General features: G+C 39.3%; 1 protein-coding gene across 2 annotated transcripts in view; it reads left to right on the forward strand.

Moving 5' to 3' along the window:
* Window positions 1-26,372, forward strand: part of tle5 (TLE family member 5, transcriptional modulator) — a 76,181-nt gene that overhangs the window by 41,256 nt on the left and 8,553 nt on the right. For both annotated transcript variants that reach the window (XM_062027694.1, XM_062027693.1), the window contains exons 3-4: window positions 13,150-13,213; window positions 21,518-21,562. In XM_062027694.1, the coding sequence (XP_061883678.1) occupies window positions 13,150-13,213; window positions 21,518-21,562 (109 nt within the window). The remainder of the gene's footprint in view (window positions 1-13,149; window positions 13,214-21,517; window positions 21,563-26,372) is intronic.

Genomic DNA, 26,372 nt, shown 5'->3' on the forward strand with positions numbered 1-26,372 from the left:
AAAAGACAATCCCAGGTAGACTGACAGCGGGGGACATGTTGCCATGACAACACAGCCCAACACATGTACACACGGGGAGCAGGAGGCGTCATAAATGGACTAGGGTTGTACGGTATACCGGTACTAGTATAGTCTCGCCATAAACGGTACTATACTCTGTTTGAAAAGTACCAGTTCACCAACAGGCATGACGACACGTCATGTTCAGCAGCGCACACACACAGAGTACTTACAAGCAGACACAGTGTGTGGACAGAAAAAGGGAGAATGGACGCATTTTGGCGTAAAAAGTCAAGATAAAGGTGGAGTTATAACACTGAAACACCCTCAGGAAGAGCTGCTTTAACACATGGCTAGCTAGTTAGCGGCTAATGTCCATCCACAGTGTTTTAGCTACTTCTAAATCACTAATCCTGGCCTTCGTGGCGACAAATAAAGTAAGTTTCTTACAAGTATCATTATCACTGGAGGACGAGGAATAGCTAAACATGCTTCACTACACACCGTAGGAGGATACAATAGCTCACCACCGTCACTATGTAAACAAATGCCATGGGTGGATCTACACCTGACATCCACTGTAATGATACCAAGTACAAGAGCGTATCTAGTCGGTTCTACTATGATTACATCGATATTTTTTATCATCACAAAATCTTTTTTATTTTTTAATTGATATTATGTTGATGAACTCAGGAAATATGTCCCTGAATATGACCAATGTATGATCCTGTAACTACTTGGTATCAGATCCATACCTTAACATGTGGTATCTTGTGATACTAGATATTATATATTGTTTTCTTAGTAACGTTTTACATTTGTGCTGCAAACATTTTCATAAATGTTGTATTATAGTTTTTATGTTATCTTGTCCAAATCTCCTTAAAATTGTCCTATTCATTTGTGCTTGTTTGTGCTGCAATTTTTTTTTGGTCTATTATAGTTTTTGTTAACATTTTATAGTTTTGTTTTATTATTCATAACTAGTCCCTTTCTGCGCCTTGTCAAAATCTCCCTAAACATTTGTGTTCCGCTTGTGCTGCACAACTAACTACCCTAGTTTTTATGTCAACCTTTTTACTATTCATAACCTGTCCCCTGCATCTTGGGAGGGCGTGGCTCGGATGGTAGAGCAGCCGTGCCAGCAACTTGAGGGTTCCAGGTTCGATCCCCGCTTCTGCCATTCTAGTCAGTGCCGTTGTGTCCTTGGGCAAGACACTGGACGCACCTGCTCCACACTGCTTTAAATGTAGCTTCAAGACGTTGATAATGGGTTGCACTATGTAAAGTGCTCTGGGTCTCTAGAGAAAAGCGCTATATAAATATAATTCACTTGTTAAAATCTCCCCAAACTTGACTAAAACGTTTGTGCTGCAATTTTTTTGTCTAACTTTTATAGTTTTTATTTCATTAAACTTTTAGTTTTTGTGTTATTTTGTTATTATTCATATTCAGCCCAGCCAACTTGACAAAATCTCCCCAAACTGTTCCCATTTGTTTGTGCTGCAAATTGTCTTTTGTCTTATTATTATTATAGTTTTTATGTCTACGTTTTATAGTGTTTCTGTTAACGTTTTATTATTCATAACCAGCCCGCTCACCCTGTCAAAATCTCCCCAAACATTTGTGCTACAATTTTTTGTGTCCAACTTTTATCGTTTTTATGTTATTAAAGCAGCACTAAGTAACTTCATGAAATATTTTCATACATTTTGGGAAGATGCATGGACTCACAACTAGTTGAATGACACCTCTGTCATGGCCTTAGAGCACATATGTCAGAGTCAAGGCCCGCGGGCCATATCCGGCCCGCGAGAAGGTTTTTTACGGCCCTTGGGATGATCTTGATTTATTATTAGAACCGGCCCGCAGACCGCAGATCTTTTACACGCACCAAGCGGATGCCGGTCCAAGGTTCCGAAAGGGGGCGAGCGGCCCGCCGGGACGCGCCTGCCGGCCGAAGGGCTGCAGCCCGGCCGTCAGTCGCGGAGCCCGCCGTGCCACGCGCGCCAAGGGGGCGGGCCGAAACCCGGCCCCGAGGCCCTGAGACTTCTGCTTTGTTTCCCCAAACCGCGCGTCACCGCCGGGCCCGCACCACCGGGCCCGCACCACCGTCGGGCTGCAGCCCGAGCGTCGGTGGCGGAACCCGTCATGTGCCGCGCGCGCCAAGCGGAGCGGGGGGGTCAAGCGGGCCGAAACCCGCAGGCCACCCCCTCACCATGAGGCCCTGAGACTTCTGCGTTTGACCCCTACGCGCGGCCCGTCGGGACGCGCCCGCCGTCAAGCCACGAGGGCCAGCCGTCGGGTCGCGGAGCCCGCCGTGCCACGCGCGCCAAGGGGCGGGCCGAAACCAGCGGGGGGTTTCGGGCACCCAACTCGCCTCCCTCCCACGGAGGGAGGAGGGGGGTTTAATGTGAACATTACTGTGCAATCACATATTTAGAGTTTTTACTCAATTCAAGTTTAAAAGTTAAAGTTTAATATTTGTTTTCACTGCATGTTACTTCTCCTTAAACAAAGTGTTGTTTTTGATTTATAGATTTTTGCACTTTATTTTATTGTATTTCAATTTAATTATATTTTAAAAATATTTCAGTTGAGTGGATGATAGAAAATTGCTATTATTGTTTTTTTCTTTGAAGTAAATTTAGCCCACTTTTGCTAAAATAGAAAATATAGGCTACTGATGGTGCCTTGAATACCGGTTTCTTTCATTTAATGTTCATGTTATGGGGATTTTTATATAAAGGAAATTTGTCTTTTGTGTCTGTTGAAAATTAAAGATTACTGACAGAGCCATAAGAAAATATTGCTTTATTTATCTGATCATATTGGAATATATTTGTTAGGTTTTCAGTAGGTTCAATTAGGTTCACTAGACTATATGCGTCATTTAAAAATTTTTCAATGAACATTCGAACAGTCCGGCCCTCGGCTTGTAGCTAAATTTTTTATTTGGCCCTCCGTCCATTTGACTTTGACACCCCTGCCTTAGAGGGTCTGTATGGCTTTTTACTGGCATTAAGCAACTTTGAGGAGGGTGGCAGGAACCCTGCCACACAAACAACTACAAATGTGCTGACTTACTTTACAGCAGGGGTCACCAACGCGGTGCCCGCGGGCACCAGGTAGCCCGTAAGGACCAGATGAGTAGCCCGCTGGCCTGTTCTAAAAATAGCTCAAATAGCAGCACTTACCAGTGAGCTGCCTCTATTTTTTAAATGTTATTTATTTACTAGCAAGCTGGTCTCGCTTTGCTCGACATTTTTAATTCTAAGAGAGACAAAACTCAAATAGAATTTGAAAATCCAAGAAAATATGTTAAAGACTTGGTCTTCACTTGTTTAAATAAATTCATAAATTTTTTTACTTTGCTTCTTATAACTTTCAGAAAGACAATTTTAGAGAAAAAATACAACCTTAAAAATGATTTTAGGATTTTTAAACACACACACCTTTTTACCTTTTAAATTCCTTCCTCTTCTTCCCTGACAATTTAAATCAATGTTCAAGTAAAAAAAAATTTTTATTGTAAAGAATAATAAATACATTTTAATTTAATTCTTCATTTTAGCTTCTGTTTTTTCGATGAAGAATATTTTTGAAATATTTCTTCAAACTTATTATGATTAAAATTCAAAAAAAATATTCTTGCAAATCTAGAAAATCTGTAGAATCAAATTTAAATCTTATTTCAAAGTCTTTTGAATTTCTTTTAAAATTTTTGTTCTGGAAAATCTAGAAGAAATAATGATTTGTCTTTGTTAGAAACATAGCTTGGTCCATCCATCCATCCATCCATTTTCTACCGATTATTCCCTTTGGGGTCGCGGGGGCGCTGGAGCCTATCTCAGCTACAATCGGGCGGAAGGCGGGGTACACCCTGGACAAGTCGCCACCTCATCGCTTGGTCCAATTTGTTATATATTCTAACAAAGTGTAGATTGGATTTTAACCTATTTAAAACATGTCATCAAAATTCTAAAATTAATCTTAATCAGGAAAAATTACTAATGATGTTCCATAAATTATTTTTTTAATTTTTTCAAAAAGATTCGAATTAGCTAGTTTTTCTCTTCTTTTTTTCGGTTGAATTTTGAATTTTAAAGAGTCGAAATTGAAGATAAACTATGTTTCAAAATTTAATACTCATTTTTTTCGGGTTTTCTCCTCTTTTAAACCGTTCAATTAAGTGTAAATATCATTAATTATTAATAATAACATAGAGTTAAAGGTAAATTGAGCAAATTGGCTATTTCTGGCAATTTATTGAAGTGTGTATCAAACTGGTAGCCCTTCGCATTAATCACTACCCAAGAAGTAGCTCTTGCCTTCAAAAAGGTTGGTGACCCCTGGTTTACAGCATACGCCACTCCTCCTTTGCGCGTTCGTTAAAAGACGGAAGCCGATTCAAACGCCATTGTGCCGCCAGAAAGCTAAAAGACGAAGAACGCTTACGTGCAATTACTGCCATCATGGCAGAAGCTTCAAAACAACCAAAGAAACAAAAAGTTTTGTCTGAAGATACAAAAAAAAAAAGGGAGCCTACCCGGATAAAAGGACAGTCAAGGATCAACATTGGCAATAAATAGCCACACTACTTCCTTTGAAAAAAACTCTTCCATCGGTCTTTCCTTCCTAGTAGTGTCATGTTTGTAGCGTAATCCAAGATCATTTCTTGGTAGTGTCTGCTATTTACCATCAGCGTAGTTTGACACTATATGCGCTAGTCCTCATGGGAAATGTGGTCTTCTTCTGACTTTTCCCAATCGTTTATGCTACATTTGTGCTGTAAAAATCTTTTGTCCAATTTTTATAGTTTTATGTTATGCGCTGGTTATGATTAACAACTTTACTGCAAAAAGTCAGCGTTCAAAAACAAGAAAAAAAAATACAAAAATTTGGGATATTATACTTGAACTAAGCAAAATTATCTGCCAATAGAACAAGAAAATTCAGCTTGTCAAGACTTTCCAAAACAAGTCAAATTAGCTAACCTCAATGAACCCAAAATAGCTTAAAATAAGTATATTCTCACTAATAACAAGTGCACTTTTCTGGATAGAAAAAACAAATAAGAGACCTTTTTGCTCAATATGTTGAAAAATATTCTTAAATGAAGTAAATGCTAGTGCCATTATCTTGACATAATGATATGCGCTCGGCATTACATTTCTTGAAAGCAGCAAACTTATACTAAAAACTAGTTTATTGTTCTTAATGGAAAGGCAACAAGGCAACATCTTGTTACTCTCGGGGTCTCCTAGCCGCTCAGGCAAATCATATTGTCTAAAAATGCATTTTTCCATCCATAACATGACATCATCGTGCCAAGTGCGTGCTCTTTCAGTCAATTAGTACGCGAGGAATATATATATATATATATATATATATATATATATATATATATATATATATATATATATATATATATATATATATATATATATATATATATATATATATATATATATATATATATATATATATATATATATATATATATATATATATATATATATATATATATGTGTGTGTGTGTATATGTATGTGTATATGTATATATATGTATGTGTGGGGAAAAAATCACAAGACTATTTCATCTCTACAGGCCTGTTTCATGAGGGGTTTACCTCAATCCTCAGGAGATTTTAAAATCTCCTGAGGATTGGGGTTTTAAAATCTCCTGATGATTGAGGTAAACCCCTCATGAAACAGGCCTGTAGAGATGAAATAGTCTTGTGATTTTTTTCCCACACATACATATTACACTCTACCACGGTATTGAGCACTATTTTTTGGATAATCTAATTAAGACATATATATATATATATATATATATATACAGCCCGCCCCCCAGCCAAATTTTTTTTGTTGTAATTTTGAAGAATTTACCTGAATGTGCATGAACTATTTCTGTTCAAAATAGTTAGAAATGTCACATGTTAAATGTCTAAATATTAACTGTCCATTTACTGTACTGTGCCAACTGTACTACTATATGAGTACGTATTTTCTATTGTTTCATTGAAAACAGCAAAGTCCATTTGGCTGTCATCTGTTTTAATTATGAGACACAATTGTGTCAAAGTCATGATTTTTTTTGTTCATGCTTGAAATAAGAAATGATGACTTTAAAAAAGTAGTTTTCTACTTGTGAGTGTTGATGACACAGCTTTGCAACACTTGATATTCTAGTTTCAAGCATGTTTTACTCAATATAGCTCATCAAATCTCAGCAACAAGCTGTAATATCTTACTGACATCATTTAGGAGCAAAACACTTAAAACAAGTAAAACACTCTGACATAAAATCTGCTTAGTGAGAAGTAGGGATGTCCGATAATGGCTTTTTGCCGATATCCGATATTCCGATATTGTCCAACTCTTTAATTACCGATACCGATATCAACCGATACCGATATCAACCGATATATACAGTCGTGGAATCAACACATTATTATGCCTAATTTGGACAACCAGGTATGGTGAAGATAAGGTACTTTAAAAAAAAAAATGAATCAAATAAAATAAGATAAATAAATTAAAAACATTTTCTTGAATAAAAAAGAAAGTACAACAATATAAAAACAGTTACATAGAAACTAGTAATGAATGAAAATGAGTAAAATGAAGTGTTAAAGGTTAGTACTATTAGTGGAGCAGCAGCACGCACAATCATGTGTGCTTACGGACTGTATCCCTTGCAGACTGTATTGATATATATTGATATATAATGTAGGAAGCAGAATATTAATAACAGAAAGAAACAACCCTTTTGTGTGAATGAGTGTAAATGGGGGAGGGAGGTTTTTTTGGCTTGGTGCACTAATTGTAAGTGTATCTTGTGTTTTTTATGTGGATTTAATAAAAATTTAAAAAAAATAAATAAAAAAAAAACGATACTGATAATAAAAAAAACGATACAGATAATTTCCGATATTACATTTTAACGCATTTATCGGCCGATAATATCGGCAGACCGATATTATCGGACATCTCTAGTGAGAAGAATGATCTTATCAGACAGAAAATAAGCAAATATCACCCTTATTTGAGATATTTCATCTTACTTAGATTTCAGTTTTTGTAGTGTTGTTAATAACTTTAAAACTATAATAGTTTACAGTATAGTAGTTTGGGGTGATTGGATGACGTCACTAGTCAGAAAATGTATTTTAGAGTAACTTAAAAATCTTAACGCACAAACGAACAGCAGTGTTATTTTATTATCTGCAACTTTACACATGTGGTTAAGGGATTATTAGCCATGGGTGGGTTTATAATGATAGATTCACCGAGGGGATGCATCATCACTTCTTCAGCGCCCTGCTGTAAAGAAAAAAGATTGCTCTTTAAGTCGCACTTTGCAATCCTGACTGCGCTCGTGTGCAGCAACGCCAGCTGATTGGAATCAGCCCACACCTTCTGCTCATGTTTGACTGAGTCGTGACGTGTGTGGAGTAGGCTCCTACCTGGTCTTCAAAATCATCTGCTCCTCTTTGACCACATCTCACTTCCATGCTCCCAGAGAGCTGCATACAGTACTTGTGTAAACTGATGATCAATGCTGCTGTCTATCATTTTATGTAAACTGATGATCAATGCTGCTGTCTATCATTTTATGTAAACTGATGATCAATGCTGCTGTCTATCATGTTGTGTAAACTGATGATCAATGCTGCTGTCTATCATTTTGTGTAAACTGATGATCAATGCTGCTGTCTATCATGTTGTGTAAACTGATGATCAATGCTGCTGTCTATCATGTTGTGTAAACTGATGATCAATGCTGCTGTCTATCATTTTATGTAAACTGATGATCAATGCTGCTGTCTATCATTTTATGTAAACTGATGATCAATGCTGCTGTCTATCATTTTATGTAAACTGATGATCAATGCTGCTGTCTATCATTTTATGTAAACTGATGATCAATGCTGCTGTCTATCATTTTATGTAAACTGATGATCAATGCTGCTGTCTATCATTTTATGTAAACTGATGATCAATGCTGCTGTCTATCATTTTGCGGCGTCTCCAAAGAACTTTTTCACTTCTGATACGACAGCCGATATTGGGGCCTTGAGTATTGGCCGATATCAGCACCAATCATACATATTTTTATTATTTTGCAGTAGGATTGTTCAGTATACCGGTACTGATAAAGTACTGCGATACTAATTAATTGAAATAGGTACTATACCGCCTTTGAAAAGTACCGGTACCGTCCTTTCATCTGAATCCCCGCTGTGTGGCGCTGACTACAGAGCCGAGGCGCATGATGTTGAGTGTGTCAAAATGCACACACAAAGTGCATACAAGCAATAACATCTTGGATAGGAGGAATGGCAAAAAAACGACAATTCTACTGGTTAACAAAGAGTGTGTGAAGCGCAATATGGAGGTATTTGGGCTTCAAAACTAGCGGTGAAGGTGACTCTTTAAACACGGAAGCGCCGCGCTTCAAGTGTTGCTTTAATGTGGCGATTAGTATTATCACCTTTGCTTCAAACTTAGGTAAACATTTAAATAATAAGCATTAAGATCTGCACAAGGAGTTTAAATAGTGACAGGTAATAATGTAGTTGTTACACCTGTCCTGCTGTTCTGCTCCGGTGCAGACTGTAGTCAAGGAGCACAGGGCAGACGTTCCCTTCAGGGTCCATGTTTTCGTCGGGTTAACACACTTCACTTTACCCGTCAATAAGTCTGCTAAGCTCCACTTTCACATCAGAATGACGAGACCGCCGATTTGTGACAATCTGGTTGCTTTATTGTTAGTTTTGCAGGACACAATCCGACCTATTCATCACTCTACTGCGCAGTGCAAGCGCTCTCTCTCTTTGCTCGCCCACTCACTCACTGACGTCACTCAGCCACCAAGTTGCCTTTCTCTTAAACACACATTACATAGGTGGGTGGGCCTGAGCACCCACGTGGGAGCGATGGCAATTTACAATCTTTAAAATCATTTTTGAAAAATCTATCTTCTTGTTGTTAATTTTGTGGCGAGTTTGGTCCATTTTACAGAACAAAAGAGTCACAAATCATATAGTCTAGAATTGACAAAGTCCAACCAGGGTTTATTTTTGCCCGATAATGGACTGATGACACAATCATCTTGACTTTCAACATACTGCACACAAGCGAATGAAGGGCATACTTACTCAACAGCCATACTTGTCACACTAATGAACACTGTCATAAACCTGTGCCATATAGTGAAACCACACTAAACAACAACGACAAACACATTTTAGAAGAACATTTGCATCGTAACACAACATAAACACTACAGAACAAATTCCCAGAATTCCCTGCAGCACCAAGCAATATAATACAATACCTTTTTTTTTTTTTTTTTTTTGCTGATATCGGACTGATCACACCTGGTATCGTTTAGATCAGGGGGTTCTAAAGGCCCAACTTTTCCACTACAGAAGGGCTAACGCTCTCACGCAGGGTTCATCAAAATGTCGGAAGTGAAGTTACCAGTGAGTAATCCCAGGATATTATCTGTGTGAGACATCAAGTTACCTGTGAGTAATCCCAGGATATTATCTGTGTGAGACATCAAGTTACCTGTGAGTAATCCCAGGATATTATCTGTGTGAGACATCAAGTTACCTGTGAGTAATCCCAGGATATTATCTGTGTGAGACATCAAGTTACCAGTGAGTAATCCCAGGATATTATCTGTGTGAGACATCAAGTTACCAGTGAGTAATCCCAGGATATTATCTGTGTGAGACATCAAGTTACCTGTGAGTAATCCCAGGATATTATCTGTGTGAGACATCAAGTTACCTGTGAGTAATCCCAGGATATTATCTGTGTGAGACATCAAGTTACCTGTGAGTAATCCCAGGATATTATCTGTGTGAGACATCAAGTTACCTGTGAGTAATCCCAGGATATTATCTATGTGAGACATCAAGTTACCTGTGAGTAATCCCAGGATATTATCAGTGTGAGACATCAAGTTACCTGTGAGTAATCCCAGGATATTATCTATGTGAGACATCAAGTTACCTGTGAGTAATCCCAGGATATTATTTGTGTGAGACATCAAGTTACCTGTGAGTAATCCCAGGATATTATCTGTGTGAGACATCAAGTTACCTGTGAGTAATCCCAGGATATTATCTATGTGAGACATCAAGTTACCTGTGAGACATCAAGTTACCTGTGAGTAATCCCAGAATATTATCAATCAATCAATCAATGTTTATTTATATAGCCCTAAATCACAAGTGTCTCAAAGGGCTGTACAAGCCACAACGACATCCTCGGTACAGAGCCCACATTATCAGTGTGAGACATCAAGTTACCTGTGAGTAATCCCAGGATATTATCAGTGTGAGACATCAAGTTACCTGTGAGTAATCCCAGGATATTATTTGTGTGAGACATCAAGTTACCTGTGAGTAATCCCAGAATATTATCAGTGTGAGACATCAAGTTACCTGTGAGTAATCCCAGGATATTATCTATGTGAGACATCAAGTTACCTGTGAGTAATCCCAGGATATTATCTATGTGAGACATCAAGTTACCTGTGAGTAATCCCAGGATATTATCAGTGTGAGACATCAAGTTACCTGTGAGTAATCCCAGGATATTATCTGTGTGAGACATCAAGTTACCTGTGAGTAATCCCAGGATATTATCAGTGTGAGACATCAAGTTACCTGTGAGTAATCCCAGGATATTATCTGTGTGAGACATCAAGTTACCTGTGAGTAATCCCAGGATATTATCTATGTGAGACATCAAGTTACCTGTGAGTAATCCCAGAATATTATCAGTGTGAGACATCAAGTTACCTGTGAGTAATCCCAGGATATTATCAATCAATGTTTATTTATACAGCCCTAAATCACAAGTGTCTCAAAGGGCTGTACAAGCCACAACGACATCCTCGGTACAGAGCCCACATTATCAGTGTGAGACATCAAGTTACCTGTGAGTAATCCCAGGATATTATCAGTGTGAGACATCAAGTTACCTGTGAGTAATCCCAGGATATTATATGTGTGAGACATCAAGTTACCTGTGAGTAATCCCAGGATATTATCTATGTGAGACATCAAGTTACCTGTGAGTAATCCCAGGATATTATCTATGTGAGACATCAAGTTACCTGTGAGTAATCCCAGGATATTATCAGTGTGAGACATCAAGTTACCTGTGAGTAATCCCAGGATATTATCTATGTGAGACATCAAGTTACCTGTGAGTAATCCCAGAATATTATCAGTGTGAGACATCAAGTTACCTGTGAGTAATCCCAGGATATTATCTATGTGAGACATCAAGTTACCTGTGAGTAATCCCAGGATATTATCAGTGTGAGACATCAAGTTACCCGTGAGTAATCCCAGGATATTATCTGTGTGAGACATCAAGTTACCTGTGAGTAATCCCAGGATATTATCTATGTGAGACATCAAGTTACCTGTGAGTAATCCCAGGATATTATCAGTGTGAGACATCAGGTTACCTGTGAGTAATCCCAGGATATTATCTATGTGAGACATCAAGTTACCTGTGAGTAATCCCAGGATATTATCTGTGTGAGACATCAAATTACCTGTGAGTAATCCCAGGATATTATATGTGTGAGACATCAAGTTACCTGTGAGTAATCCCAGGATATTATCTATGTGAGACATCAAGTTACCCGTGAGTAATCCCAGGATATTATCAGTGTGAGACATCAAGTTACCCGTGAGTAATCCCAGGATATTATCTGTGTGAGACATCAAGTTACCTGTGAGTAATCCCAGGATATTATCAGTGTGAGACATCAGGTTACCTGTGAGTAATCCCAGGATATTATCTGTGTGAGACATCAAGTTACCTGTGAGTAATCCCAGGATATTATCAGTGTGAGACATCAAGTTACCCGTGAGTAATCCCAGGATATTATCTGTGTGAGACATCAAGTTACCTGTGAGTAATCCCAGGATATTATCAGTGTGAGACATCAGGTTACCTGTGAGTAATCCCAGGATATTATCTATGTGAGACATCAAGTTACCTGTGAGTAATCCCAGGATATTATCTGTGTGAGACATCAAATTACCTGTGAGTAATCCCAGGATATTATCAGTGTGAGACATCAAGTTACCTGTGAGTAATCCCAGGATATTATCTGTGTGAGACATCAAATTACCTGTGAGTAATCCCAGGATATTATCTGTGTGAGACATCAAGTTACCTGTGAGTAATCCCAGGATATTATCAGTGTGAGACATCAAGTTACCTGTGAGTAATCCCAGGATATTATCTGTGTGAGACATCAAGTTACCTGTGAGTAATCCCAGGATATTATCTGTGTGAGACATCAAATTACCTGTGAGTAATCCCAGGATATTATCAGTGTGAGACATCAGGTTACCTGTGAGTAATCCCAGGATATTATCTGTGTGAGACATCAAATTACCTGTGAGTAATCCCAGGATATTATCAGTGTGAGACATCAGGTTACCTGTGAGTAATCCCAGGATATTATCAGTGTGAGACATCAAGTTACCTGTGAGTAATCCCAGGATATTATCAGTGTGAGACATCAAGTTACCTGTGAGTAATCCCAGGATATTATCAGTTTGAGACATTAATGTGCCAGCGAAGACGGTCGTAACAAAGCCTGAGTTACTTCTAATCGAGCTTTTCATTCCTGCAGAAGAAGGTGAAAGATCCGTGAGACTAGTAGCCTGAATCTGGACCTCTCCGCCATGTTCTTGTATTATCTGCTCCTCCCATGGGATCATGCCCTGTCAGACCTCCTTCCATCAACAGATTTTCTTGACACCTTCCACCCCCTCCCCCACCTCTTGTCTTCTCCATTTTACCATGGGGCTGACGTGTTGACGTGTCCTCCTTTGTCCTGTCATCAGCGCTGACCAGATTACAGCTAATGGCTGTCGCGGCCGGGAACACTGGGCTGCTATATTTAGATGGGACTCTGGAAAGAGGACTTTTAGTTGATTTTTACAAAGAGTTCAGACCTACTTTGACAGTGTGGAGCTGTGGAAACCTTCCCTCTGGAGCGAGGCCAGTAATGATGATGAAGATGGTGACAGGATGATAATGAAGGAGGTAACCAGCTTGACTCCTCTTCTCTCCTTTCATCCCCAGCCTCAAGCTGGAGTGTGACAAGTTGGCCAGTGAGAAGTCTGAGATGCAGCGTCATTACATCATGGTGAGTGCAGACTGGCAAACACACTTCAAGTCCTCAACCACATGTTTGCTATTTTACGAGGCTGGGAGTCTGTCCACGCCACACCATTCAATTCCATTCCATTCTGTAGGGTAACGATTCCATTCAGATTTTTGCAATACATTATTTGGTTTGAAAATGAAACAAAAACAAAATGATAATAAAACAATTTCAAAATAGGTTACAAGTAACAAAATCTCCAACGTTCCCTCTAAGGTGCGCGCCTGTGCAATTGCGCACCGCTCAAGCGTCCTCTGCGCACGGCAGATCTATGCCACGCACAAAATCTAATAAAAAAATAAGCGCATAACAATTTTCGACACACGGACACGACAGAGAAAACACTTTTCGTCATCATTGTTCAAATATTGTAACGTCTATCGAGACACTTTGAGGACATGAATTCCATCCATCACTTTACTGAGCAAAACTCTTTATTGTCGGCCATAAACACATCACCAAAATATTAGTTAAAAAAATGATATCCAGCAAAAGTGGTCATTTTCTGCAGTACAAACCAGACCAAAAGCAACTTTGTTGTATCAACAGCACCCGCTCGCTCTTTCTCACTGGCGCCAACACATGCACATATGGCACTTAGCCAGTGATGCGTTTACAGCCACACAAAAAGTCAGACAACTCCAACACCACACATAAAGTGTCATTCCAGGTCGTTACACTATGATTTACCAATCAAATGTGTGCTTATTCCATACTTGCCAACCTGGGTTGGCAAGTATGGGTGTTGGGGGCGGGGGGGCGTGGTTATTTACCGCTAGAATTCACCAACTCGAGTATTCCATATACATATATATATATATATATATATATATATATATATATATATATATATATATATATATATATATATATATATATATATATTTATATATATATATATATATATATTTATATATGTGTATGAAATACTTGACTTTCAGTGAATTCTAGCTATATATATATATTTATTTTATTTACATAAAAGAAATACTTGAATTATCTATCCATTAGATGGCAGTATTGTCCTGTTTAACTTCTCTGTTCATGACTGAGAAATCATTTCGGCCACCGTGTTCAATGGAGAAGTCTGTTCTACATATTTACAGGCAACATCCACCTTCCCCTTCCAACTGTCCTGGATGAACTGAAATTCTTGTTTCCATTCGTTTTGGAACTTGCAAGCGTATTTATATTGTGGGAAAGCGGACGTGAGAACAGGCTGTCCCCACTCAGTCTCAGGTCCGCATTGAGTTGGAGGGGGCGTGGCCTCCAGCTCCGGCTGAATACCGGGAGTTTGTCGGGAGAAAATCTCTGCCGGGAGGTTGTCGGGAGAGGCGCTGAATAACGGGATTCTCCCGCTAAAAACGGGAGGGTTGGCAAGTATGGCTTATTCCAGTGTCATTTATTAAGAATCTTAATTGATAAATATTAATAATGAAATGCTGTTAGTATATTAAATAAATACTAATAAAAAATATATTTTGTACAAACAGGAAGTTGCAGGAATGTACACATGATCCCCTGCTTACATCTCATTGTGCAACATGTGGATGTTTTAATGGGAACTAAATGCAATGTCTGAAAGGGCTACAAACTATTTCCAAAGCAGGACCTCCACCCAGACAAACAATACAAGTACACAGTTGATGAAAAACAATATTTGTTGTTATTGTCATTGTAAGTGGGCCTAAACACTTATATTATAAATGGAAATGACTGCTGTCATTTGATTATAATAATAAGAGAATGTTGTCTGTCTATCTGTGTTGGCCCTGTGATGAGGTGGCGACTTGTCCAGGGTGTACCCCGCCTTCCGCCCGAATGTAGCTGAGATAGGCTCCAGCACCCCCGCGACCCCGAAAGGGACAAGCGGTATAAAATGGATGGATGGATGGAGAATGAAGTTGTTATTTAGTCATGTTTGGGCCAGGTGTGGTGCGGGTGTAGCCACAGTGTGCACGTGTGATGTTGCTCACATGGCCTCCACTCAATGCTCACCGACTTTTTGCCTTTGCTCACACACATCAACTATTAGACGGAACATTGCTCAACGCTACCAATTTTCAGTACTTTTTTGTGTGTCAATAAATACTGTTTTTGATGATAAAATCTAATTTTTTTATTGCAACATTCAAAAAATGTCATTATGATAACTGCTAGGAGCTGTGAATCTTGGGGCGCCACACAAATTGATTCCATTCGATTCTTTGGGGTAACAATTTGATTCGGAATCAATTCTCAATTCAAAACAATTTTTTACCAACATTGGGTACCAGTTCTATGATTTAATACATTCCTCCATAAAATAAAACAAATAAAACAGCTCTGATAAATTTCTATATTACCTTTTAAAAACTGGTTTTGTTTAATAACATTCTACTCAAACATTTAATAAAGTCAAATACAAATAAGGCAACAAGAAAAGTATCCAACATTTCTCTTTTCTAAAGTAAATGTGTACATCAGTTATGATCATCTATATCAGTGGTCCCCAACCACCGGGCCGCGGCCCGGTACCGGTCCGCGGACCGATTAGTACCGGGCCGCACAAGAAATGTTTTTATTTTTTTATGAAATCAACATAAAAAACACAATATATACATTATATATCAATATAGATCAATACAGTCTGCAAGGATACAGTCCGTAAGCACACATGATTGTATTTATTTATGTTAAAAAAAAAATTAAAAAATTTTTTATTTTTTTTTTAAATACACCCCCCACCGGTCCGTGGGACAAATTTTCAAGCGTTGACCGGTCCGCAGCTACAAAAAGGTTGGGGACCACTGAACTATATCAACTATATGATTTGTCTGAGTGGCTGGACAGGACAGATTAATTTTTATTTTTTTTTAAATATATATATATATATATTTTTTTTTAATTGATTAAGAATAGTTACAAATAAGAATTGCGATTAGTCTGAAAATCTTTTTTTTTTCACACCCCTAATTATGCATAACAATTTTAATATTATACACAGTATCATGTGCAAAGTGCATTTCAGAACACATTATAATAGGAATGACAAATATTACAACAACTCACAATTACGATTCTTGTGGTGACGAACGATTCAATTGAACACGATTCTTGGTCCATACTGATTTTGACAATATTTAATTTGGTTTGAAAATGATAATAAAACCATCTCAAAACAGGTTACAAGTAACAAAAAGCTCCTCTTGGCTGCTGACATATAACTTACACTATGCACATTTGAATTGATGCGGTACCAATTCTTAGTATTTATAAATAGTTGATTTATATAAGCTAGTAAGGTCAAGTTTTGTACCTGACAAGTTTCGGCTATCTTGCTTCTGCAGCCTTCATCAGAGGTGTCACGTGATGTTAGCGTGACGTCATCTGATGTTAGCGTGACGTCATCTGTCACGTGTTATATGTTATTGTCAGGTGCTAAACTTTACCTTACTAGTCTATATAAATCAACCATTTATAAATACACACTAGTAGGCTAAATGAACCTCTTCAACATACCAATTCTTAGTACATGGGAGTCGATACTGGTACTCAACGGTACCAATTTTCGGTACTTTTTTGTGTGTTATTAACAAAACAAATCTATGCGTACAATTTGTCAAATGCACCTTTGAGTCTTTCTTACCTCCAGGTGTGCACAAACTACACTTAAATCTACATTTGAAAAATGATACGTATAAATAAGTTATCGATATCGGTCTTTGGAAGCAGAAACTTATCTGTATCTCCTTAAAGTAAAAATATCATGCATCCCTAATATTTTCTGTATGATAATCTTTTAGTGCATGTTTGAAAGCATTCTTGTCGTTGTGGCCAAACAACATCTTTGTTACATAGTTATGACAACACAATCATTTCAATACAAATGTGCACAATGTGAACCAACAAAATCCTTTTTAGCAACCATTCTTACATATGTGTCAGGACAAAGTCACATTTTAGCAACCATTCTCACGTATGTGTCAGGACAAAGTCACATTTTAGCAACCATTCTTACGTATGTGTGTGGACAAAGTCACATTTTAGCAACCATTCTTACGTATGTGTCAGGACAAAGTCACATTTTAGCAACCATTCTTACGTATGTGTCAGGACAAAGTCACATTTTAGCAACCATTCTTACGTATGTGTGTGGACAAAGTCACATTTTAGCAACCATTCTTACGTATGTGTGTGGACAAAGTCACATTTTAGCAACCATTCTCACGTATGTGTCAGGACAAAGTCACATTTTAGCAACCATTCTTACGTATGTGTCAGGGCAAAGTCACATTTTAGCAACCATTCTCACGTATGTGTCAGGACAAAGTCACATTTTAGCAACCATTCTTACGTATGTGTGTGGACAAAGTCACATTTTAGCAACCATTCTCACATATGTGTCAGGACAAAGTCACATTTTAGCCACCATTCTTACATATGTGTGTGGACAAAGTCACATTTTAGCAACCATTCTCACATATGTGTCAGGACAAAGTCACATTTTAGCCACCATTCTTACATATGTGTGTGGACAAAGTCACATTTTAGCAACCATTCTCACATATGTGTCAGGACAAAGTCACATTTTAGCAACCATTCTTACGTATGTGTGTGGACAAAGTCACAAGTAAATGTTCATGCAACACGGGTGTCAAAATTGTTTTTATTTTTGATTGAACGGCCATTCTTATTTGTAACTATTCTTAATTGATTCAAAAAATCAATTATTTTTATTTTGTAATGTTATTTATTTATAAGAATCGTTTTGAATCGAGAATTTCGAGGATGTCTTTGTGGCTTGTGCAGCCCTTTGAGACACTGGTGATTTAGGGCTATATAAGTAAACAGTGATTGATTGATTGAATTGATTGTGAATGGAATCGTTACCCCCAAGAATCGAATCAAATTAAATCAAGTATCACAGCCCGAGTCCACAACCGCTTATGTTGACATGAGTCTGCCCTCTCGAGGTGAGTCGGCTGCATCACCCTCCATAAACCAGGAAGTAGGCTGCCATAACCAACAAAGGGACGGACAAATAAAGACTCTGCCATCTTGTTCCCAAACCCTCCTCTCGACTCACCTGGTCTGAGGTTTAAGGTCTTAGGACTGAGGTCTGAGGTCTTAGGTCTGAGGTGGAATTTCAAAACAACACTTACAAAGTCAGGCGTGTATCTTGAGCAAGTATTCAGTCCTAATCGTCAGTTGATCCCAGCAGCTAATCGCTGAAAGTGCACAAACAAACCTGGCTGAGAACACAACACAACACACACTCACACACACTAATCCTTTAAACGCTCACACACCCTTTGTCTCTAGGGGCCCTGAACAACACCCCCCCTCCTGCCCTACATCTTTTTTCCCTTCGCCTCACATACATGTCACACACACACACACACACACACACACACACACACACACACACACACACACACACACACAGAAATATGCACTATGCTCCAGCTCTGGGCTAATCTCATTGTATCTGGCAATGTAGCCCTCTGATGTTTCGCCTCTAATTGATCTTCTGACTAGCTTTAATCTCATCTAATCTGCGCCGCCGCATCATGAGGCACACACACACACGCACACACACACGCACACACACACACACACACACGCACGACTCCGCCTGATGGCGGCAACATAAACACAGTCACAGGCAGTGAAACGCAGAATGATGTAAGGTCTTATTTAGTAAAAGGTCAGGTCTTTGTTTGTTGCACAGCTCACAGCCAACCTTCAACACACGTCTGCTCCAATGAATTAAAATACAAAATATGAATTACAATACAAAAATATGAATAACAATACAAAATATGAATAACAATACAAGATATGAATTACAATACAAAATATAAATAACAATACAAAATATGGCTGACTGTGCAAAAACATGCTGTGAACATTGATGGTTGACATCATTTGCTCATCAAACATGCTTTGCTTTAGCGCCCTTTGTCCCTTTTTTTGCAATTTTTTTGTTTGTGGTTTTCAAGTGAATAGCACCACACACACACACACACACTCCTCTAATAGCATATCAGGTTTCCCCCCCTCCGTCTCCCCCAGTCAGCAGCACCTCCATTTCCCAAGCGCTGTAATTACTTTAGGGAGCTTCCACATGGACTGGTGTGTGTGTGTGTGTGTGTGTGTGTGTGTGTGTGTGTGTGTGTGTGTGTGTGTGTGTGTGTGTGTGTGTGTGTGTGTGTGTGTGTGTGTGTGTGTGTGTGTGTGTGTGTGTGTGTGTGTGTGTGTGTGTGTGTGTGTGTGTGGGTGCATGTGCACACACACACACAGACTCACACGCACACACACCCATGCAAGTATAAGCTTGTGTTTGTGAAAGACTGACCCAGAGGTAAGGAATTACATGTGGGTGGTTTGTGTGTGTGTGTGTGTGTGTGTGTGTGTGTGTGTGTGTGTGTGTGTGTGTGTGTGTGTGTGTGTGTGTGTGTGTGTGTGTGTGTGTGTGTGTGTGTGTGTGTGTGTGTGTGTGTGTGTGTGTGTGTGTGTGTGTGTGTGTGTGTGTGTGTGTGTTGTTTGTTTTGCAGTGCCAGAGTCAGTCCCTCCTACAGACAGCAATCGGTGATTAACTGGCTTTACGCCTAGAGGGTGGCCCCTCTCATTAACACTGAGCACACACACACACACACACACACACACACACACACACACACACACACACACACAAAGACAACACAGGCTCATAATCGCTGCTATCTCTCCTTTCTCGGACACATCCTGTTTCCTATTTGTATCAGTTCATGTTTGTGAGAGATATAGATGTCAGTACTCTTGCATTTTGTCTGAAAGCATTTCCTCTTTGTTTCTAGTCAATTCTGTCACATGTAAGTTGGACTGAATCATCATTTTAATCAGCGTTTCCGAAAAATAGGCTAAGAATGGGCCGCCAGCGCCCCCTAGTGGGCCGCCAAAAATATGCTTGTTTCTCAGCTGTGTGGGTACTCCGTTGTAATACACTTTTTCACCACTTGTGGCAGTAATGACAATATCAAACAGAAGAAGTCTGGAGCTAAAGTCAAGCGCAAAAATGATGACTAAAGTGGTAAAGCTGTATTTTTATTTGCACTTTAATTTTGTTGACGGTTTATTCCAGAAACATACATATATTTTTATGTATTATTAATTGAATTATTATCTATTTATTTTAGCACCGCGTAATTTTATGTACAATTATTTTTCATCAGTTTTTATGAGTCCCTTCTTTTGCAGTATATTTGATTAGTATTTATTAGGGATGTCAGATAATATCGGCCGATAAATGCGTTAAAATGTAATATCGGAAGTTATCGGTATCGTTTTTTTTATTATCTGTATCGTTTTTTTAAATTTTATTTTATTTTTATTTTTTTTTAATTAAATCAACATAAAAAACACAAGATACACTTACAATTAGTGCACCAACCCAAAAAACCTCCCTCCCCCCATTTCTTTCTGTTATCAATATTCTGGTTCCTACATTATATATCAATATATATCAATACAGTCTGCAAGGGATACAGTCCGTAAGCACACATGATTGTGCGTGCTGCTGCTCCACTAATAGTACTAACCTTTAACACTTCATTTTACTCATTTTCATTAATTACTAGTTTCTATGTGACTGTTTTTATATTGTTTTACTTTCTTTTTTATTCAAGAAAATGTTTTAAATTTAGTTATCTTATTTTATTTTATTTTTTAAAAAGTACCTTATCTTCACCATACCTGGTTGTCCAAATTAGGCATAATAATGTGTTAATTCCACGACTGTATATATCGGTTGATATCGGTATTGGTAATTAAAGAGTTGGGCAATATCGTAATATCGGATATCGGCAAAAAGCCATTATCGGACATCCCTAGTATTTATTTTTGTAATCAGCCTGACCACGAAGCCTTGATGATGATCTTTGTGACTAACACATACTTTCATATCTTTTGACAAGGTTGTCAACTAATTAGGTTACATATATTTATTGAATATGATTACTAATGATATTTAAGTGGGCCCCTGTGTGGTGGAAAAGTTGGGCCCCGAGGTTAAAAAAGTTAAGAACCCCTAATTTAAATACTTGAATAATATCAATAAAATGATGATGAATAAATAGAATAGAAAACAGAGAAGTGAAGGTGTTACAGTACTTTAAATGCATACATTCCACTGTGTAAGTGTGTACATTGTGCACAATTGCAGCAGAAATTGATCATTGATCATTAAAAAAAATGTTTGGAAATGTTTTGTTGGTTCCTCGTAGAAAACAAAAGATTTATCTGTCTTTTTTTTTTTTTTTGTAGTACTATGAGATGTCCTACGGGCTCAACATTGAGATGCACAAACAGGTGAGTCAATGTTTACCTCTTCTGACAACACAATATTGTGTGATATCAATATAGCAGCCACTCTTAAACACCCGGGAGGTCCTCGGCCTACGTAGTACCGCTTCTGTTCTTGCAGCCACGCAAACAAAAGTCCTACTTGCCAAGCCGGCAGAAGGAAGCGCACCTAAAGCCACATGGATGGGCCATTGGCCACGGGCGGGATTAAAGCCGCTGCTCTGGATAACACTCTCCAAGCGGCTGATTGAATGAGTGTGAACACACCCTTAGGGACGTGCCACACTAAGACCAGAAATAATAACAACAAGATTGAGTTTTCCAAGCAAAGCCAGCCATGCCCTCTTTCTATACACCTGCAGACTACTGATTGGCAGGTGGGAGATACTTCTTTCTATACACCTGCAGACTACTGATTGACAGGTGGGAGATACTTCTTTCTATACACCTGCAGACTACTGATTGACAGGTGGGAGATACTTCTTTCTATACACCTGCAGACTACTGATTGACAGGTGGGAGATACTTCTTTCTATACACCTGCAGACTACTGATTGACAGGTGGGAGATACTTCTTTCTATACACCTGCAGACTACTGATTGGCAGGTGGGAGATACTTCTTTCTATACACCTGCAGACTACTGATTGGCAGGTGGGAGATACTTCTTTCTATACACCTGCAGACTACTGATTGACAGGTGGGAGATACTTCTTTCTATACACCTGCAGACTACTGATTGGCAGGTGGGAGATACTTCTTTCTATACACCTGCAGACTACTGATTGACAGGTGGGAGATACTTCTTTCTATACACCTGCAGACTACTGATTGACAGGTGGGAGATACTTCTTTCTATACACCTGCAGACTACTGATTGACAGGTGGGAGATACTTCTTTCTATACACCTGCAGACTACTGATTGACAGGTGGGAGATACTTCTTTCTATACACCTGCAGACTACTGATTGGCAGGTGGGAGATACTTCTTTCTATACACCTGCAGACTACTGATTGGCAGGTGGGAGATACTTCTTTCTATACACCTGCAGACTACTGATTGGCAGGTGGGAGATACTTCTTTCTATACACCTGCAGACTACTGATTGGCAGGTGGGAGATACAGCCACACTTCCTCAGCTCCTACTACTAGTGGACTACTACTATACTGTGTGGAACAATTTCCCTTGTGGATCATTAAAGTTAGTCTAAGTCTAGTGGACTAAGCACACGTTCAGCCGGGCTTCCAGGCCTGCTCAGCCAGTACCATCAAGGTCTCACTTCCAATCCGATATTGATTTTGGATATCTGTCTACAAAAACAAGAATTGGATGATATCGACTTGCATCTAAAACAGGCGTGTCCAAACTACGGCCCGCAGGCGTCATCAATTTGATCCGCGAGACGTCTTGACTTGAATAAGGAATGTAGGCCACCGGGAGATTTCAATTCATTTTAAAAGTCTGACACTTGCAGTGCTAGCACCTTATTGCAATCTTGTGGACAACATGAGTAATTCATGTCAATGACCTTTAATTACGATCTGAATGAATTCATGTGCAGCATTTACTTATATGACCCAATGAAAACAACCTTCCCGAGTCATGGTGCAAAAAATATATATATATTGAAAATGGCCACACACAACACAACCTGCTCACCTTTGTGGATATCGTATATCCTTGAATTGGCGCCGGGAATATGGTATTCGCATGCCTAGAATTACAGCCGGGTCAAACTCGTTTCGCAAAATAATTAGCGCATGCTTGGCACTTCCGCCGGGTCAAACATGAGTCATTAAATGACTCCCGCCTCCTGGTGGTAGAGGGCGCTAGTGATCCTTCTTGCGACTGCTGGTACTGCAGAAGACCTGTGCTGCAGAAGAAGACAACAGCAGCAAGAGTGCGCAGCCATTTATTTTACCATGGAGGATTACATATCTAAAATAAAACAGTTTTCTAAACTGGACTTTCAATGGAAGCAGGAGGTAATACTTAAAAGGAAGATCTCCATCGAGACAGAGAGACTTTTAAAACTGAAGGAAGACTTCTATATCGATGCTTTTCTTCAAAAGGAGCTGGCATGGACTCATTTATACCTAAAGGTAAGACCATAATAACGTTTTTTTTTATTAAATGTGCTTTTCATGATAAGGTAAGCGCCGGAGTGAGAAGAGGTTTTAAAATAATTACCGCATGCTTGGCCATCCCGTCTGCTTTTGGTAAACGCAGGGGTGAGAAGAGGTTTTAAATTAATTAGCGCCCCTGCGGCTATTCAAGGAAATACGGTATTATTAAAAAAACGTCCATGATTTAAAAAACATAAATCAAAATCACACCCATTTAAATCTATTACGATCTGAATGAATTCATGTGCAGCATTTACTTATATGCCCCAATGAAAACAACCTTCCCGAGTCATGGTGCAAAAAATATATATATATTGAAAATGGTCACACATTACACAACCTGCTCACCTTTGGGGGTATTATTAAAAAAAACATCCCTGATTAAAAAAAATCCCCCCCAAAAATCTTAAATGACACCCATTTAAATCTATTAAAAAGCATGACGGGAAAAATGCAAAACACTTTCTCCACACTTATCCATGTTTGGCACATTTTAGCTGCTTGATATTTCTGATTGATTACAAAACTTTAAGGGGGTCGTCACGGAAGTAAACAACTTCAACAAACACTTCAAATCCAATTATATTAATTAGATATCCATTATATTAATATAATATGTACCCATCCATCCATTGTGTACTGCTTGTCCCTCTATAGTTACCTGACATGCACTTTCGGCCCACAACCAAAGTTTTGTGGCCCAATGCGGCCCCCGGGGCAAACGTTTGGACGCCCCTGATGTCAAATGTCCACTAACCTGCAGCACATCTCAATGTCCTCCAATAAACATCAAGGATGTTCTTTTCTTCTGCTTTAGTCAAGTCATTTATACAAACAGTTAACATGGTACGTTATAGGAGCGAGCAGCTACACAGCAGCTAAGCACGCAATAGCACACAAGCTAAAGTGTTTTTCATTGAACAATATTGCAGCACATTTGCAGATATCAACAAGTGTCAAATAATTAAAGTTGCATAGATAGATAGATAGATAGATCGATAGATAGATACAAAGTGTCCAAGGCAAAGAAGTATTCAGTAACAAACATAAAAGGGTGTAACTCGTGCAAAATGAGTCAGCGCACATGCAGAGTGTGTTTTTTACGCTCAAGGATTTTGCCACTGTTGTGACGCCATATTGTCCAGGTTAGAGTGACAAAGAACACACCACTTCCAGCGTTGTCAATTCATACAATTAATGTTCTTGATTGGAATAAGACGTCGCCACTTTTGTTGCAACTTTGCAAAAAAAAAAAGCTGCCATGAAATCCTGCATCTCAGGACGCTACAGTCAGGGGAAAAACCTTCTAGGCTTCCTATTGGACAGCTAGCAATGTCGGGGCTGGGGGCTCCTACATCAGAGCTGGGGGAGTCATTTATGCAGGGGAGTGATCAGGTCCCTCAGCACACACACACACACACACACACACACACTCACACACACTCACACACGCGTTATGACTGACGGCACATGCTGGCAGGCATATTAGAAGAGGCATGTAGGCTTTGACAAATGGACGCACACACGCCGCCATTATTTAACGCCCTTCAACATAGATGCATGCAAACCAGACCAGCTTGGAAGTGCAGGCTTGTCGTACATGCAGATGCAACACACACACACACACACACACACACACACACACACACACACAGGTTTGTTCTATTTTGTTCTCATTTGTGTGTGTGTAGAAACACACACTAACATGCTGTGTGTATTGTAGATATTTGTGTGGCAGATGTGTTTTTGTATGCTCTTGTTAAACCTGCAGTGTGCAGCAGAATACTGTGTGTGTGTGTGTGTGTGTGTGTGTGTGTGTGTGCTTTTATTTTGCCCTGAACAGGAAGTCAGTGAGTGCATGTTTCAATGCTGTTTCATTAGACCAGTGGTTCTTAACCTGGGTTGGATGAAACCCTAGGGGTTCGGTGAGTCGGCGCAGGTCAAAACACACCCGACTCATCGTGTAAATAAAAACTTCTCCCTATCGGCGTATTACCGATACGACAACAGCAGAAGTCAGACTGATTTGCAGGTGTGTCATTTGTTGTGAGTTTATGTTGGTTGTGTTGTTTGAACAAGGTGATGTTCATGCACGCTTCATCAAGTGCACCAGTAATAAAACATTAGTATGGGGAACATATTCACCATTAATTACTTGCTTATTAACATGCAAATTAGTAACATATTGGCTCTTAACTAGTCATTATTAAGTACTTATTAATGCCTTATTCGGCATGGCCTTATTATAACCCTCTAACCCTGGCCCTAACCAAATAACTCTAAATTAAGTCTTTGTTACTTAGAATATGTTCCCCTAGTGTCCAAAAAACTGTAAATTAAGTCTTTGTTACGGGCAGCACGGTGGTACAGGGGTTAGTGCGTCTGCCTCACAATACGAAGGTCCTGAGCAGTCCTGGGTTCAATCCCGGGCTCGGGATCTTTCTGTGTGGAGTTTGCATGTTCTCCCCGTGACTGCGTGGGTTCTACTCCGGCTTCCTCCCACCTCCAAAGACGTGCACCTGGGGATAGGCCCCTCCCACCTCCAAAGACATGCACCTGGGGATAGGCCCCTCCCACCTCCAAAGACATGCACCTGGGGATAGGCCCCTCCCACCTCCAAAGACATGCACCTGGGGATAGGCCCCTCCCACCTCCAAAGACATGCACCTGGGGATAGGCCCCTCCCAC

This window comes from Entelurus aequoreus, linkage group LG19 (assembly GCF_033978785.1).
Source record: "Entelurus aequoreus isolate RoL-2023_Sb linkage group LG19, RoL_Eaeq_v1.1, whole genome shotgun sequence".
In the NCBI taxonomy this organism is placed as follows: Eukaryota; Metazoa; Chordata; class Actinopteri; order Syngnathiformes; family Syngnathidae; genus Entelurus; species Entelurus aequoreus.